Genomic DNA, 19,372 nt, shown 5'->3' with positions numbered 1-19,372 from the left:
GTTCACAATGCAGAAAATGCAAATAATAGAACAGAAGGAAGGTGCTGGAGAAAAATTAAGATACATACCTTTTTTTTCTGTTTCACTTGTGGAGACTGCGAGCGACCAGGGAGGCAGGGGGTTGGTCGTGGACATTGTTGACAAAGCCTGTAGACCCGGGGTGGGCAATTCCGGTCCTGGAGGGCCAGTGTCCCACTTGGTGTTTTGTTACAACTGACCAATTAAACGTCTAATAAGCACTTAATTGGTCCTATTAAGTAATTTAGGGTACAGTTGGAACAAAAACCAGGAGGGACACCAGCCCTCCAGGACCAGAATTTCCCACCCCTGCTGTTGACCCCCACTCTCCTGGAATAATCCATAAATTAGGCATGCATAGCTCAACTTCAAACAGTGAGCAACGTCTCTGCTTTCCTGTTAAATATACTGACGGTACGCTTGCAATAACTACTAAGTCAATAACTAAGTCTGCATTTTATTTAATTTTTTTGATCCGCATGCATACCAGTTATGTGAAACTCTGATTATGGATCAAGAGGATACAAGGCATTGGAAAGCCATATTCTCTGCAGAAGATATGTAGACAGAATACATACTCGTCTCAGTAACTACAGCCTGTCATCTGCATTTTCTTTGTGACTTCATCTTGATGGAGACAAACATGGTGATCCAGCGAATTACACTATGTAACACAATTTTTGTTCCTGGGTAGTAAGTGTTATTTCCTAATTGCTTATGCCTCAAAAGTATAGAAAATGGCTATTATTCCCCACAAACTTTGCTTTTGTGACCAGGACAGTGATATTTTGAAATTTACCTATTTCCAATGAGAAAACCTTTCTTTTCGTTCACATAAAGTCAGAAAAAAACAACATATGAATCCAAATTAACATGTATTTATACTAAATACAAAAATGACTACAAAAGATTTAGAAGCGAGTAGTTTTTGGGGATTTACGATTAACGTAAATCACTTTCACCAACCATGTTCTCGTTATACTGTCCTTGGTAGCGGCGTTCAAAGTCCAGTATATCCTGGTGGAAGCGCTCGCCTTGCTCCTCCGAGTACGCTCCCATGTTCTCCTTGAATTTATCAAGATGAGCATCAAGGATATGGACTTTGAGGGACATCCTACAGCCCATTGTGCCGTAGTTCTTCACCAGAGTCTCAACCAGCTCCACATAGTTTTCGGCTTTGTGATTGCCCAGGAAGCCCCGAACCACTGCGACAAAGCTGTTCCAAGCTGCTTTCTCCTTACTAGTGAGCTTCTTGGGGAATTCATTGCACTCCAGGATCTTCTTTATCTGTGGTCTGACGAAGACACCGGCTTTGACCTTTGCCTCAGACAGCTTAGGGAAGAAGTCTTGAAGGTACTTGAAGGCTGCCGACTCCTTATCTAGAGCTCTGACAGATTGTTTCATAAGGCCCAATTTGATGTGCAGTGATGGCATCAGCACCTTCCGGGGGTCCACCAGTGGCTCCCACTTGACGTTGTTCCTCCCCACAGAGAACTGGGTCCGCTGTGGCCAGTCCCGCCTGTGGTAGTGTGCCTTGGTGTCCCTGCTGTCCCAAAGGCAAAGATAGCAGGGCAACTTGGTAAAACCGCCTTGGAGACCCATCAGGAATGCCACCATTGCAGCCTCTTGATGCCATCTCAGAAAAATACAGATATGTATCCACTTAGGGAGCTGGAACTAAACTGAACTGGTGGGCTTAAAGCCCCTGTATTTGTACCATATTTATATTACTGGAAAATTCTAGAAAGTTCTAGAAGTTACTGCAAGTTTACTCAGCACTGAATCTATCTGGAATGTTCAGGAAAATAGGTACATTTCAAAATATCACTGTCCTGGTCACAAAAGCAAAGTGTGTGAGGAATAATAGCCATTTTCTATACTTTTTGAGGCATAAGCAATTAGGAAATAACACTTACTACCCAGGAACCAAAAAAAAAAAAAAATTGTTACACGGTGTTATAAAATACACCCCATGTTTGAACAAGCGCCTTTTGAAAAAGGAAGTTGCCAGACATTTGATTCCCGTAGAAGACAGAATGAAAAATCAAGTGATGATTTTAAGCTTTATTAAGGGAACATTAAGATTTTATATATTTCAAAATGTCATTTTTTTTCAATTGTCAGTTTAAGTATATGGAAAACTACCAAGCAGTATATAATTCAATATGTTATGTAATATTATTCAGCAGGTTTCATTTGAAATGCAAAATAAGTTCATTCTATAGGGTGATGCAAACCTTTGGCCCTAGCTGTACCTAGACTACCACTACTGCTGAGCATGACACTTGTTAAAAATTAACGGTCAATCAGGCTAAATAATCCTGTGGTCGCTTGCCTGATGTAATACACAAATATTAATTTGTGTGGAAAATTATGGCAATTGCTGGGGACAGTTTTATTGATCTGGTTAAATGCTGCTCACTACGTGTTCACAGTAATATGGTTATTTTATATGGGACTGCATTTAACATTGTGTTAACATTAAGGATTTTTGGGGGTGCAGGCAAACCATAAACCCAAAACCCTGCTTTAAAACAACTGTTTTATTCAAGAGAACTTGATTTCATTTTGTAACTCTTCTCCAACCAACTGTTTCTGCCAACAGTCGTGCCGTCAAGTTCCTGTTTGAAATACTCAGCAGTTTTGATGCAGAGCACCAAAGGCTGTTTCTACAGTTTGTTACTGGTAGTCCAAGACTACCTGTGGGAGGTATGTTATTTTCATTGTTATCTAGTTCCTACCAAGCTTTTGAATATACAGTAGAGAATAAATTATCCAAACTAATTGGGACCAATACTAGTTCACGTATTCGATTTGTATGTATAATCAAACAGGTATTAATAACAATTACTGTACCTTTTAATAAATTATAGAATAAAGTTAACATACAGAAGTACCTACTGATGATATATAGCTAGTAACCTATTCTACCACATTAAGCTTACAAAATTGCAAAGCTTTACAGGTCATTAAATTATGCAATTCAGTAAAGTTAACACCTACAGTTAAGGTAATGAAATACTGTAATTAAACATACCATATACCAAACTTTGAAAATCAAAGAATACAGTTCAGTACAACTTTAGCACATGACTGAACTTTAGGAATCATTAAACTTCAAAAATTCAGTAAAGTGTTTCTATACTTTTGATACTTGCTGTTAAGGCATTATAATAAAGTGCAATTGAAATTAATAAAATATAATTTCTTAGCTGCTCAGGAACATAGGATCTCCAGGCTTTACTGATGAAATAGAAGAAAAATCAAGAATGAGATGACAGTTTTAATTTGCTTAACTGCAACAATTTAAAGCACACAGTACTCCATCCAAGGTTTTGGTGGTCTGTAACTTTCATTTGACTCAGTCTGCTGGTCCTTGTTTTGGCAGATTAATCTTGTAGACGTTTTAGCAGCAGAAGCTGTGTGCGTAATACACCACATGTAATTCATCACGTGATTTACAGGTGCGTTCGGTTGATTAGACGGTACGGTTGAACAAAGATTGGATAATTAACTCTACTGTAAGTTTTAATGAGCCTTGTAATGTCGAGGCTTCAAGCAAAACATTTTATGTAGATTCAAAGATACTGCTTTTTGTAGCAAATAAACTCTATATAAATCTATTTTTAAAATCTTAATGGACTGTTCACTGAACTGATCTGTTTTTCTTCAGTCAGTTGTGTTGTTATTTTTATTTGTTTTTATTTAATACAGGCTTCAGAAGTTTGAACCCCCCTCTGACAATTGTCCGCAAGACATTTGAGTCTACGGAGAATCCTGATGATTTTCTGCCCTCCGTAATGACCTGTGTCAACTATCTCAAGTTACCAGACTACTCTAGTATTGATATAATGCGTCAAAAACTGTTGATAGCTGCTAGAGAGGGGCAGCAGTCATTCCATCTCTCCTGATTGCAACATTTAAATGCCTTTTACAGTAAAAGAGAGAAAAATAAATCATGTTTTGTTTTTTGTTTTTTATCACCTACATTGAGGCAATGTGTGTACAGCTGCCTTGCTGCAGAAAGCACCTGCAGAAATTAAAGACTTGATATACATGTTTGCTGCCCCTTCTCCTTCCACAAATTCAAAGACATTACATGCCCCACAGATTTCACAGAAGACTAACGATATATCTTTAGTTGAAGAGTTTAAAAAATAATAAAATAAAAAAAAAGTAATTTGATGGGTGACCTTTTAAGCTTGCATTGCTGTGTGATATTTAAAAAGGGATTTTTTTTTTTTTTTCAGGATGGTAGAACAATAAATGTCCCTGTGCAGTTTAATTTTGGGGTGTGTATTTCCATCTAGCAAAGTCTATAGTTTTGTTCCAAAGATTGTTTTTGTTTTGTACAGCCATAAAGTTTGCAAACTTGCTCATACATCAGATGCGTTTTTATTTAGCTTCACGTATGTTCACTCGTCATTTACCCCAGTTTTTAGTTTGTTCATTTACATTGTATAATATACCACCAGTTTGTGTGTTGTGTTTGGGTTCTTCTTTTTTATGTATTTCTTAATCTTGCAAACAAAGTTGTTACAGGTGGTTGAATGCGGGTAAAAATCAAAACCCTAGTTTTCCCCCTAAATTAAAAATTGTGAAAGTCTCCATTTTAAAGCATTTCATCACATTGTTACAAATATAATCAAAACTCTTTAATTACATAGTATGTTGCTTATAGTTTCTTAGTGTAGTGCTTTTTGCTGAATCTCTGAAAGACACACTAGTTACTGTGTACCGGATTATTTCTGGCAAGAAAAGAAAATCGTAAAATCGAAAAGCGGAGAGTGCTCCATTTATATTTTTTAGTTAAGCAAAATTGAGCTGGTCAATCATTTTATTGTTTTATGGCCAGATAGCATTTCAAGTTAATGTAAGGAAAAAAGTTAATATGCAGTTCTTTGCTCTGTTGGCAGTGAGATGGCTGGTATATGTATGTGTGTGTATATATATATATATATATATATAATATATATATATATATATATATATATATATATATATATATATAATTTTTTGCTCTAGATCACATCATCACATATATATACATATATATATATACATACACAAACAAACACTGTGTTGTGTTTTGTTTTTGAAGTTTTTTTTTATTATTATTTTATTTTTTTTGCACTGCTAGCTTGGAACAAACAGTTGAGCGCTCCTGACGTATGGACATGGATAAGGCACTTGTAAGCAATGCTCTGTCCACCTGTTCATGTGCTGGTTTCTGAGATCTGCAATAATTTTCTTCGTCTGGTTCTTGTTTTTACCTGAACATAAATAAAATAACTGTTTGGCTCACTTTTTTTTTTTTTGTTTTTTTTTGTTTTTTTGTTTTTATTGTATTGCAGTGGCATTTGTTTAAAATGTTTTTTGATCACATGTAAAGTTTAAATAAGATTGATTAAAACAATCGAGGCAATATTTTTTTTGTTTGTTTTTTTTTTTTTTTTTTAAGGAGCTAAAAATAGGGCTCGATTTGCTCTGTATAATGCAACAGCAGCAATCCATCACTCAAGATCGTTCAGACTCTTGGGACAGACATCTAATTTAAGTGGGCCAACGAAAAATTCTTTGGTGTAGAAGTAGCTGTTCTTAGTAGCTGTTCAACAGCTTTACAGACCCTGAACCTTCATATTTGTAATCTGTGTAAAAGTTTAGGATGAGAAAGACTGACTTTGTCACTTGTGTTAAACATAGATGCCAGCACTCCAGTACTACAAATGTAAATGTAAAAGACTGGAGGGGTTTTTTTTGTGCTTAATAATTGAGATGTTCTTGGAGTAGATGCATGAAGCACCTGGAATTTAATTTTGATTTTTTTTCAAGTGTTCTTGACATCCACGTTGTTTTAATTTTCCCTGTAACATTTAACATGTACTGTGTTCATTCATTCTTTCTTTTTGCTAATTTAATAATCTTTATATTAAAATTGATAATGGCACAGTAGATTCAGTGTTTCTTGATCTCAACACAGGCATCAGCAGGAATCCTGACCACTCTACGTACCATCTCAAGAATGCAAACACTTTTTTATTTAGGCTGTGGTTCTGTTGGTTTGTGAAACACACATTAAGGAAAGGAAAACTACAAAAGCTCCTGAAATAGACTCAGCAGTCATTGTGCATTATTGACAGAGTATACATGTCTCTTGCATATAAAAAAGAGAGAGGGCTCCAAGAATTGTCATCAGAGGGAGTTGACAGGTGAGGCAGAAGATAAATTATTTCAATTTAAAGTACAGTAAGTCAGTTGGACAGGAGCCCTGTTATGAAGTGGCCTAATGCCTAAAATAGCAACTTGCCTTTGATTTTAAAGCTCCTTGCTACTAATGACCCAGGCAAAGCAAAAGGCTAGTGTTTGCTCATTTCCAAGCGGGGTACCTGATAAATGATAACTTTTTAAAGGACTTTTTAAGTTATAATAATTATTTAAAATGATTATAAGAAATGTTAAACATTTAAATTGAAAATAATATTTTGACATTCAGTTTAAAAGGGGGTTGTTAGTGGATAAGATGTTTAGGGATACTAGTTACAACCCACTAAGGGTAGCTGAAGCCACTCACTGGTACATCCCTACTGAAATGTAAACTGATACAAACCAGACCCAAGGGAGAATACAAATTTTGTATCTCTTGTTGAGCTAATTTAGGTGTATAAATAAAGCAATTTGAGAGGAGCACAAAATTATAGTTTGTTAAATGTAATATTCACCATTCTAGGCAGTGTCTATAGTAATATTTGTTAGAATGTTTGTAAAACAGCAGTGTTGTGTTTTTAGTGGGAGTTTACTGGAAGTTAACTCACAACTTTTATCAAATGATTTGTTTGAAGTCTAATAGGTTAAAGATGTATTAAACTGTATATTAACTTAAATTTCATAAACCTGGAATGTATGTTTCGAAATGTCTGTTCAGACATTATCCATGTTCAAACACAATTATTTTGTAATACACAACTGCATAGTTGGCATAATGGAAACTACAGTCCCAGGTCAGGCACAAAATCACTCCTTTTTTTTTTCCTCAATTTCAAGCGTTTTATAAAGTTAGCATGTAAAAACAAAGTGTTGGGGTTTTGTAGTTTATGTTATCCAAACGTAAATATAATATATATATATATATATATATATATATATATATATTATATTATATATATAATGGTATATATGACTTCCCTTAAGGTTTTAGGAGGATAATGCACATGGTGTAATGGAAGGTCCCACATGTACTTCCTGGATTTTACAATGTTGTCAATTCTCTTTGCAACTGAGCAAAAAACTTGGTTTCTGAGCATTCCAACATATGAAAATGGTTGTAGATAAAACAAACAATAATTATTGTAAGACATTATTAAAGGAATATTGGCCATATGTTTTTGATTCACGTGCTTTGTGTGGTGTTTTTTATATGGCTGTTTTTTTAATTTTTTTTTTATTTATTACCATTGTGAGAAACCTAAGTCACCTGCCTTCTCTTTACCTTATTGAATTTTAACACATTTAAGGGATATCTGCCTGAAAGGCTTCTTTAACTGCCCCCCTCCCCCCCCCGTGTGACATTTTTTACAGACGTGTTTGCTGTTTTTCTGTAGTGCTGAGCTAAAAGCTGGCATTCAGCAACAACCTGTGGGCTGATAATTTACCCACTTTATTAAATAGTAGCAAAGGTTTCCCCTGCTTGCTGAGGTGATACGCTTGAGTACAGAGTTGATGGTATTCCATTTATTGTAACAAAGCAAAGCACTTTAAAATATGAAGTACAGTGGAAGAGCACAGTTGCGGTTAAAAATTATCTTGTATTCCTGGTGTAGTGCATGTGGGACAGCTGCTCTGTTTCACAAATATGCATATAAATTGCAAGTCATTTCAGCCATACTATATATACAAGAATGCCATAAAGCGGCCTGGGTATATGTACGCATGCTGTCTTAGTGAAATGGCATATAAGCCATGGAGAAGTAAAATAAAACATCATAATAATGGCTGTTGGGGTATCTCAATTCAAAGGTCTTGCTACATCCATATTGTACCTTAGCTTCAAAAGTTCTGTTCTGGCCAGCGCTGTAATCATGCTCAGCCCTCTGCTGGAGCTGCTAGTTGAAACGGAAGGTAAACATTGAGTTTGTCTCTTTGTTTTTATCTTTACATTTTGTATTTTATTGTTAACCAACTGGGACATGCAACTTTCCTTTGGGCATTTTTAAATTATTTTTTTTTTTTAATCGCTTCACTGTGTTTCCCCAGGGCTTGTCCTGTGCCAATAACAAAACCAGCACTGTAGATAAAGTAGCTGGATAAAACCACACGATGAGTGGATATTGTATACCAAAGTGATTTTTAACCACCTTGTATATTGATCATTACTTTAGGGTACAAGGAGCAACATGGGGCAATTTGATTCCGAAGCGAGCCAGAATGATAAATGGGTGTGCAATTGAGAAGCCAGTGAGCTTCTTGGGTTTCCAGCACGTTTTTACAAATACAAGTGGATTTAGTATCTAATTAAAAATGATCAATGACAGATCTTGGTAGTTAAATGTGTTATATTAATTTAAGCACGTAAAAAAACACTTATGTATTTGATGTATTCAAAGAAGGATATGCTGTTGCACATCTTCTGAAGAAAGCTGCCTCTCATGCAGTCATGCCCTGAGGTTTTCAGCCTGAGCCAGGCCAGCTCCCTTTCCTGTCTAATCTCACTAGAAATCCTTGAAGACTAAAGTATCCTTCCTGTCACTTGCATAAATGATCAATTCATTTGCAGTCCTGGCACTAATTTATACCCAGATACAAGACTGGAGTGAAGCTTCAATAAACTGGGTATTTATGGTCATTATTGGGTTTACAGTTCTCCCACCCTATTTTTTAGGGAAAAAGAAACAGCTCCTTAGTGTAAGAAGATCTTTGCCCGTCAACAGCCATTCTGCAATATAGTAATAGATTACAGTGGTTTATGTATGAACCTGTGGAAGAATTTTAAATGGGAAGATCTGAGAGACAGGAAGGTAAGTAATACTGTATGTTTGAAAAGGGAACAAAGCATTGAGTGCACATTAAGACTGTCAATAAGAAGCAACTGGCTGTGCGTCATATTTGTAGTTTATTAATGGATGCTGTTTTTATGTTGGATATACAACTTGGGAAGTTCATTGTAGGATCTACCAAACTGCTTACTGTCATGGATGAAATAAATTGGAAAACTAGAACCAGACAACTAAGTAATACAAATGAAGGTCAAAAAGATGAAATGTTGCAGCTGTTTAATCATTTCGTGTCTTGTAGTTCACTCCAGTAGTCCAGGCACAATCACACCGTGTGTCCTTCAGCAAAGACACCAAGATGCAGCTCATCATCAACGTGGTATTTGAAATATTTACACAACTAATTAAAAAAATGGAAAAGATACTGAGCACAGTGAATGTGTGTAATGGTGATAATGATACTGAGCACAGTGAATGTGTGTAATGATGTTAATAAAGCTAATGGGAAGTATTTTAAAGCTTTGGTTACACTTCTTTTAGATCCTCTAGATGTCATTATTTAGCACAGATTTTCCTGTTAGTCACACTTTGTAGATGTCTCAGCTTTGACATGCTGTGTTGAGTTATTTTCATAAAATGCTCTGATCAGTCCCTTCTTTGTTTCCTACCCATGGTGTAGTGCCTGCCGGTTCAGTGAGATCTAACAGGCTCAACTCTGCCCTGAATTACCTAGGGGAATGCCACTGACTTCGAAGGCAAAGTGATGCTGTCTGACACCCAAGTGAGGGGAGCTACCCATTGATCTAGCCTAGAGACTAAAGCTGATGAATGATGCCACTGATTCCCACTTACATTGGCCGCAGATAAAGCCAGTTGGTCAATTTTTGTCGAGAAAAAACAAGCTGTTGAGGGGTTGTGTGTCCGTGTTAAAATACTGCGTTGTGCTGTTTTATTGTCGTATTGGCAATGATTGATGTTTTTTTTTTTCCTATAGCAGCATTGCAAAGCCAGCAACTTCACTGTCCACAATAACAATTGCTTCCTGGCATGCATTCAGAGAACTACTTCTGTAAGGTTTGTACTCAGACTTTTTTTTATGGAAACAAGGCCAGTGGATGAAACCCATATCCCTTTGTTTGTCTGTGGTATGCATAAAATCAGACATGTGTTACAGAAATGTCATAAACAAATGGCAAAGCTGCCTCTGCCCGACCTTATACAAGCATGACCACAGATGAGTCATTTGAGGTTTTTAAATGGCCTTATTAGTTTGCAAATTGCAATTGACTGGTATAATAAATAATAGCAAGTATGGGTAATTCTAGTAGCACTAATTAATGGTTTCATTCAGATCACACAGAGATAAGTGTTTTAAACTGTCTTGTGATCTGATAACAGCGCCTGTGGTCACGTATTGTGCCACATCACCTGATTATTTCCCAGGGGGCATCTGCAGTTTGATATGACGACAGGATCATAGGATAAGGTGTAGTTGACACATGTCAAGGATAGTTGGCATTATGATAAAATATATGTGGACATAGGAACAAGAGTTCTGTACTGTACTTGGTGGTTCAGAAGAGTTTATATAAAGGCCAAAATCAAGGTAGTGTGTATGAGTCTAATACATGTTATTGAGCATCTGTGGCTATGAAAGTTTAGCCAGAAGCAAACACTGCTGCTGTCCCTTTGTTCAGACCAAATCACTCAATCTGACTTCTCTTGTAACTGAATACATTTTACAACCACCTGAAGCAATGTCTCCGTTTTTTAAAACAATGACATTTAACACTTCACTTGATCCCTTACAAATAACTACACTGCTTATGGGGTAATGTATTAAACATACAACTTCAGCCAAAACAGAAGCAATTCATATTTTATAATAAATTTAGACAATAAGTAAAATTACATAGTTGCTTTTTACTTTTGTCCCAGCAATATTACCTGGACATTGTGACCTGGTGTCAAAAAGTGTTCGTATCAAATTGTCCCTAAAGAACACACAACATCTGCAGTTACACTTACAAAAGACCTGAAAACAACCATTACAAAAATTACAGAATGACAGATGTCTAATACCTTTGGCATTCCATTAGAAATCCCCGGGGTTCATTGATTTGCATGGAAGGGTAGAAAACAACCTTCCCTCATAGAGATGGCTGGCTCATTAAATGTGTACTTGGATCTTTTTCAGAATAATAATCATATTAAGAAGGTTGAGCCAAAGAAATAAAATAACTGTATCATATCATAGTATCAGCATTTGAAACAATACAGTATATTACAAATGGGAATTCCCTATATTAGTTGTAAAGAGTATAGCGGATGAGATTACATACTTTCCAATGGCATAACTGGGGGAGGGGGGAGGATATTAACCAGAGACAATCTAAAAATTAAATGATCACTTTTTTGAATTGTAAGTGATATATGTTGTTTCTAGGATATACAGATCTATTTTAATAGAAACACTACTGCAAAAAAACAAATCGGCTTTGTGTTTTTTGGGCTCCTTGTGTCTTGGGCCCAGGTGCACCTCTTGAACTTGTAATAATTTCTAAGCCCCTATCCCCAGTTTACATAGTCTAGGTAGCGCCTCTGATACTTTCCTTTATGGGGCTAATCTCCGGATAGGAAGTAGCTACAACCTTTACAAAAAAAAAAAAAAAAAAAATGGTAGTAGTACTACTGAATACAAACTACCGCAGTTTAAATTGGGTAAATCTGTTGCTATGGTTTCTATACACCTCTGTGTTACAGAAACAGCTAACTCAGGCAACATCTTCACATGAATGTTCTTCTTGCTTCTGAAGAGCCATTCTTGTGGGCTGTAAGTTTTTTGGCTGTTTTTCAATATTTTTTAAAGCTTCCTGTTACAAATATATGTGTGTGTGTGTGTAATATCATTATTAAAACATTGCACACCACATGATTTTGAACAGCATATATTTTATATACAGCACAACCTCTCAACCAGTGCTTTATGGTCTGCATAATGTATAGCATGTCTATAGAGCACCCAGCAATTTAAAACTCCTGCTAACACTTTCCACCATCTCATCAGTCAATGTAAATAAGTCCAGAGGTCTTGGATCAGAGGGTTATATATATATATATAGTATATAATATATATATATATATATATATTATATCGCGCTCATATTAACACATTGTATGTTTATCACATAGTTAACCCATTATTTACATCTGCTCTTCAGTAACTGATTTATTTGTATCCTGGTGCTTACCCAGTTGCTAACCTCTTGGTTGTTTGTATTTCAGAACGGAAGCATTTGTATTTGCTATGCAATGTAATGTAGTCAAATTAATTGCATGCGCAGGGCCAGTTATCTAGGGCTTTATAGATCTGTGCTTTTCAGTATAGGCTTTCTTATATTTTAAACTTCAAACGGGGAACTTGATGTCTCAGAATAAAAAGCTGCCATGAATTAAAATCTTTGTGTGTCATCAAAAGGTGATCTAAGTATAACAATAATTTCAAGTGGTCCACAAGGCTTATCTGCCCCCCTTAGAATCTCAAAACAATGTGCTGTGCATGTTAAAAAATAAACTAAATAAAAGGATGGTCTGACTGTACAACATGATGGAATATCAAGTTAGTTCTTACTCTTGGTTTATCAGAAAGTAGGTTGTATCCCAGAAGGGTTTAGACTGTCGTCACCTGGTGTCACTATGAATCAGTTTATGAATGTGAGCTGGAGCCTGCCTCCCTCTAGCAGTCAGTCAGTCTGACAGCTTGCCTACACAGCAGAGCACAGCCACTCAGCATACAGAACGCAGAACAGAAGGAGCAGCTGAGAGAGCGAGCGAGCACCACAACCAGCAAAAACAACAGCAGAGCTAACACACAGAGGAGCAGCTCCTCTCAGGAACACACTTTCAAGATGCAGCCTCTCCAGCATCTGCTGGTTCTCCTCAACGTGGGCTTCTCCTTGTCCAGCCCTGTTACTACTGTTCTTCCCACTGTTCCTCCAAACCCATGTGAAAGTAAGCCCTGTTTGAATAATGGCACCTGCTTCTTCACAGAAGGAAGTTTGCAAGAAGACCTGGCTTACCATTGCACCTGTAGCCCAGGGTTCACAGGCATGAACTGTGAGGTAAGGTGGTTGTTTATCCTTTCTTATAGGAAAAATGTGTGTGTGGTTTCTACATTGCTTGTTACGTTCACATTCTGCTAATTAAATCCTGAAAAATGAAAAAGCTGTTACTCTGGCAACAGATTTACACCCACTTGACTGAAAGCCAGTAGATACTGTTTCTAAGTAGAAGCTGAATGACCTTTTTTGAAATGTAACATGAAATTGCTGATGCATGTAATAATAGAATGATGCATTGCATTGCTGTTTTTTTTTTATTTAACCTAATTGGGTTTTGACAGAAGTTCTGAACTGTTTATGGAATCATTATAATTAACCACCATATTTTATTATATTCTGTTTTTAAGCCTGGTAAATATGAGCAAGGGTAAAAGGCAATATGCCTCTTGGAGGACAATCCTTTATGCAAGTAATTTAAGTCTGGTTGACATTGATTTGTTGGTAGCAATACATTATTATTAAACAGCATCTTATAATTCCTCTCACTGACTACTGCATATGTCAGATAAAGGAGATGTACACTTGCAACACAAGCTTTTAATATCCAATATCATGTAAGAGGGAAAACTGACATTTTGTTTTCATTCACAAAAAACATGCAAATAAAAATAACCAATATGAATGCATAGTATTTGATAACATAACAGTATTTTAAATGCATGCACCATTACTTAGCTTTTAAATTTTTTTTATTTGTTAAGTTTAAGTTGTGATGTGAGTTGCAATTCTATTCAATACAGGTATTGGTAACAGATGTATGCATGGTTTATCTTTTTTGTTTACATTATCTTCTTCAGTTTATCTTACTATGCCAAAAACAAGTATTAAAAGTCATAATAGTAATAGTTAAACTAAAAATCCCTAGGTATACATCTTTGAAATGTATATTTGTTCCTATAAATGACAGTAGAGACATTATAAGACCTGATGGTACAATATGTTACTTATAAATGTATCACAGGATTAGGATGGTATCCTTCACAGTTTAAAACAGTCTGTCTCCACTGTGCTTTATCTTTGCTTCCAGTGGTACATAGATGTTTTAGGTTCTCTTTAAAAGATAATTTTTCATTGTAAATATGATACATTTCCTAGTAAAAGGTGAAAGACCTACAATTGCTTGGGTTGTGCTGTTACATCTTACAAGATCACATGGATGAGGTAATGTTTTTAAAGAAACTGAATGGTCAATTTTAATGCTAATTTATGACGACATTTGGTAGCTAGCTTTTCCTAGTATCGTTGATCAATAAAAACACAAGCTTAGTAAAATGTAAATATACTTTAACATTGCAGTCAGAGGCACTGGGGCTGATCCCAAATTCATGCTTGTAACAAATTATGCATCATCCAGATGATCAGACAGCAGATTTTCAGATTTCAGATTCAGGAGAGCCTTATAAACAATGTGTCGTTTTGATTCCACTACATACAAAAACTAAAGCGATAACCTAAATTTAAAGAAAGTGTCACTAGATTGACTAATACGAGCACATAGGGAAAGATTCAATCTAAAAAATACAGCCCCTGTTTAATGGTGACATTCAAATCAAACATGTGTGTGTTTTAAACAAAGGGCTTAATGCAGTGGTGTGTTTGGGATCACCTATAACTACAATAAGTGCTAAAGAAGCGGGAAATAATGTTGGTTATAAAATGCAGTTTTACTAAATGTAATTTTACCAAAATGAAGTCTACCCCTTAGCAACAGATACAACAACAGATAAACGTAATTTTGCAAAAGCGAAATTACAGGTATTGAGCCTTATTCAGCCATGTTATGAATGCTTCCATTAAGACATTGTCTCTGAAAGAGTTCACCCAGTGCTGAATTCCAATGGATTTGGGTCCGTCCCCTCAGACAAAATGGTGCAGACATGAGGACAGTACCATAAATAGCAGCTGCACGGGAAAAACATTTCCCTAAAGGATGAGCTACAAATACTGCAGTCATGTAATGCATTATTCATTGGAACATTGCAAGCCATTTAAGAAAGAATAAATAGACCTTGAAGACTTTAGAGCCCTGAAAAATAACAATGTGTAAATGTAACCAATCAATATTGCAATAGATTGTTTAATCCGTTCAAACACGCAGATATTTATTTTCTGTTAAAAGTTGGTTGCAAGCCAAACTATTCTCAAACAAGCTTTATCATGAGCTTATTGCTCAGAGGAACTGGTAGCATTTTTTTCTTCATATTATTAAACAGCGTTGTTTAAGGTTACAGATGCCTATTTAGCAACAGGTGCAAAGGCACATTTTTCTGAAATCAATAAAAACAACCTCAGAAGTATAAAAGTAGCAGGAATTGGTTTGGGTATAAAGCTGTTTTTTCCAAGTGTAACAAGCAGTGTTGTGGGGTGCACTGCAGTTACAGATTCTCACCCCTGGTAGTGAGATGAGGTTAAAAGCTCTATAACTACTTGATCAGACCAATGTCGTTCATTTACACAGTGGTTAAGAGGCTTGCTAGTTTTAGTTATAGTAAAGCAAAATGTAATGAAGCATAGCAAAAACCTGATAAAGCAATGAATGGTAAAAAAGAATCCACAATTATTTAGCAGAGTCCTTCCATCTTAGTTGCCTCTCTACAGGCATTCCCATTAAACGTAAGTATATATGAGAACTAACGTATCTTTCCTATAATAACTAAATTATATATTCACACTTAAGTTGATCTTAAAATCGGTCTTTATATAGCCTGAAATTCAATTTAAATAATTTCATGTGAACTGCAAGGTGGAAAGCTGAAGAAATGAATCTGATGATAAGATAATAGTCCATTGTCATTTAAAAACATTCAAATTAAAGTCTAAATCTGGATGATATGTATTTATTCATTCAAATTTTGTGTCGTTACAGTTTTTTTTAGTATTCAAATGCCTAAAATGTAATTAAGCCAGGCTTTGCTGCATAGAGAGGAGCATTGCAGCTAGTTAACTCATGTGCTGTCCACCATTTTGGAAGGATTCTTTTACTGAGGTTTTCAAGTTTTGCATTGAACAGTTTACAGTTAAGATGTCAACCTTTAGACTACTGAGGCACATTTCTGTATTCACCATCCTTACTTCACCAAGAAAATACATAACTGGTGATAGTTTCACGATGTTCATAACATTCTGAGAATATTGTAACATTTAAAAAAAACACTATTGGTTGTGTCAATAGACTTATAAAAGAACCATTAACTATAGGCTGAGAAAGTTACTGACTGATAGCAAACCCAGATGTATTTGCAAATGGGGCCTTCTGAAGGTCAACAAACAAAAAAAAGATGCAGCATTTGTGAACAGATTGTTTTTTAAAGTCAATATCTGAGACCGTATAAATTAGACATAGACTCATTCTGTGGTTTGACTGCACTTGGTTTGCTACAGTCTGTGGGCGAAATGACTTACTAGAATGAAGGGTTAAGCATACATGAAATGTGTTTAATGTTAAATGTGTGTATCATTGTTTACCCTGGTTTGTCATGCTTTTTTTTTTTTTTAAAAGCAGTTTAAGACGCTAAGGCCTGCCTAGTGCAAGGACGTGTATTTGTTTGCATACCGGTGATGTCTGGTATTTTATAATTAGTGTTGCAAAAATCTGTAGGTGGTCTCCAATAAATGGTATCATGTTCTCTTGTATCTATAATTTGAATACTATGTGCTACTGTGAAACAATATGGTAGGTATATTAGCACTCCTAGCCCAGGATTGCCTTACAGTTCATTTAATGAAACGTCTGCTTTTCTTTGTAAGATCTTGTCAGAAAATTCCACTATAATACAGACATAATGGAATTGTGAGTTGAATTCCTTAAGTTCAATTTGATGAAAAAAAAAAAACATCAATTTTTCAAATGATTTATCAGTAGTTTCTATTTAAAAAGCATGTTTTGTGCATTAATTAACTATTTATAAATCAGTTAAGAGCATTCAATTAATGTACAGAATATACAAACCGGGATCAAATTGAGGTTCGACAAATTAAAACCACATGAATAAGTAATTGCAGCTCAATGGTTGAAAGAGCAGCGATATGGTTTATTTTGGATTCGCAAAATGCTTAAATGCTTATGTAACTTTTATTCACATTTTACATTCCTTTACTCAACCCAGCTAGGGCAAATTGAAACGAGCCTCCCATTTTGTATGTTTATAAAACCACAATGCTATCGAACTACTTTGTTGTGTGGTGTTGCATGAAAGAGAAGTATTCTATTGACAATAATGATGTACCACAACCCCAAGCCCTCTCTGTTTTCTTTCTCGCTTGCAGTACCAGTATCTCACTAGGTGTTTTGAAAGGGTTATCAGGTATCGATCTTGACCAAAGAAACCCTGAAATAGTGCTTCAGATTGCACTGCAAATATTTATTCTTCACTAGCTAGCTATAAATTGTAGTTGAATCATACCAGTAACCTGAAATGTTGAAGTTTGCCCATTAACATGAATTTACATGTAATATGTGTCTCGAAAATTCATGCATCTTAATAAAGATGCATGACTTACAGGTTTAAGTAGGTCACATTGGTATAAAGAAATGAAGCAATACTGTACTATGCTATACAGTTGCAGCATGTGGATTTCGTTAGAAACAAAAAAAGGAAAATGAACTTGTTTCCATTGCCTTTAGAGACAAATCAGTGTGACAATAAAAAGCAATGAAAACAATCAGGTTCCTCTGTATAATGGCTCCCTTGCTATCTTCTTCTGCAAAGGCTGCCATAGTGATTAATTGAGACACACTTTCTCACCATAGCAGTGTTTCTAAAGGGAATTACAAGTTGATATACAAGTTATATATATATATATATATATATATATATATATATATATATATATATATATATATATATATATATATATATATTTGACGGTTTTATCAATTATAATACATTGTAACACATGTAGTTTACTTACTGAAATGTCCTAGTCTATGTTGGACAAACTAAAAGACAATTAAAAAATATGTATAGCTGAACATAAGGCAGCTATACGTAACTCCAACATGGACTGTGCAATTGCGAGATATTATATTAAATGTAATCATGTTCTGCCTCAAGCCTTACATTTATTAGAATTGAAAAAGTATGCCTTTCGGAGAGAGGTGGCAATATCTTTAAGAAATTGTTACAAAGAGAAGCTTATTGGATTTATACACTTAAATCCGTGGAATCTTATGGTCTAGATGAGACACTTGAACTTAATTCTTTTCTGCAAATTGCAATATACTGTTAAAAAAAAAAATTATCAATTTGAGTTTCATAAGCACGTATAACCAATGTATTATTATTATAGCTATCTATCTTAATCCTCTGGAATTGTTGGTTTATATGTATTGAATTTGAAATATAGACTATATGTAATACTGATTTTAAAAAAAAAAAACATATTCTGAGTCACCTTTGAGTATGTATTGATGATGTGTAACAAATGTATGTGTTCGTTCACGTGTTTATAGATACACTCCTATTGAATGAATCTTGATATTTACATCTAGCATATTCATTGAAATATATGTCAGAACCAATTAATTTAAATTGTGTCCTTTTCATTAATGATTCAATTACCTATTCAATCTAAATGGCTTAATTTACTGACTCATATATTGGATTCACCTGATGTTATTCTTAATTCTCAACACTTGATGAAGACATGTATTGTCAAAATGCCTTGTGTGCTTCGTGCTTTTAAACAATAAATAATTGATTTATGGAGATTTTTTTTTTGCCGCTTGCTTTTTACTTTTTCAACATCAAGTCTAAAATGATTTTAAGGATATAATGGAGCGATGGAGCTGAGTCTGCTACCCACCTAGTCTCTGAAACAACAAACAAGTGGACTATGATTGGTCTTTTACTCAACATTGTTGATGACTAAACAGAGACAACTATATATATATATATATATATATATATATATATATATATATATATATATATATATATATATATATATATATATATATATATATATATATATATATGAAGTGGTGCTGGGCTTTTTATTTCAACCATAGGTCGAGTTTTGCATGGTGAAGGTCTCAGTGGTCCTCGGCCAAGGAGAAAGCCACTCTTAGGAACACTTCACAAGGACAATCGCTTTAAGTTTGCAAAACAGCATTTGAATGATAGATATGAGTTCTGGTCAAAGGTTTTGTGGAGGGATAAAACACAAATCGAGCTACTTGGTCAAGCTGATAGTCATTACGTTTGGAGAAAGTTTGGTGAGGCGTACAAAGAAAAAACACTCAAG

The 19,372-nt window shown here is 35.2% G+C and overlaps 2 protein-coding genes across 6 annotated transcripts in view; both read left to right on the top strand.

The window, feature by feature from the left end:
* Window positions 1-4,973, top strand: part of LOC121326500 (E3 ubiquitin-protein ligase TRIP12-like) — a 45,176-nt gene extending 40,203 nt beyond the window's left edge. For 3 of the 5 annotated variants that reach the window (XM_041269801.1, XM_041269805.1, XM_041269802.1), the window contains exons 41-42: window positions 2,624-2,727; window positions 3,733-4,972. In XM_041269801.1, coding sequence (XP_041125735.1) covers window positions 2,624-2,727; window positions 3,733-3,929 — 301 coding nt within the window. In that variant the 3' untranslated portion in view covers window positions 3,930-4,972. Of the gene's footprint in view, window positions 1-2,623; window positions 2,728-3,732 lie in introns of all 5 variants that reach the window. The other 2 variants (XM_041269804.1, XM_041269803.1) reach the window with 1 other exon arrangement.
* Window positions 4,974-12,748: 7,775 nt separating this feature from the next.
* Window positions 12,749-19,372, top strand: part of dner (delta/notch-like EGF repeat containing) — a 52,231-nt gene continuing 45,607 nt past the window's right edge. The window contains exon 1 of the mRNA XM_041269575.1: window positions 12,749-13,126. Coding sequence (XP_041125509.1) covers window positions 12,914-13,126 — 213 coding nt within the window. The 5' untranslated portion in view covers window positions 12,749-12,913. The remainder of the gene's footprint in view (window positions 13,127-19,372) is intronic.

This window comes from Polyodon spathula, chromosome 14, assembly GCF_017654505.1.
Source record: "Polyodon spathula isolate WHYD16114869_AA chromosome 14, ASM1765450v1, whole genome shotgun sequence".
Lineage (NCBI taxonomy): Eukaryota > Metazoa > Chordata > Actinopteri > Acipenseriformes > Polyodontidae > Polyodon > Polyodon spathula.
Note: the sequence above shows the minus strand (reverse complement) of the source record. Positions and strands in the feature narration are given on the sequence as shown.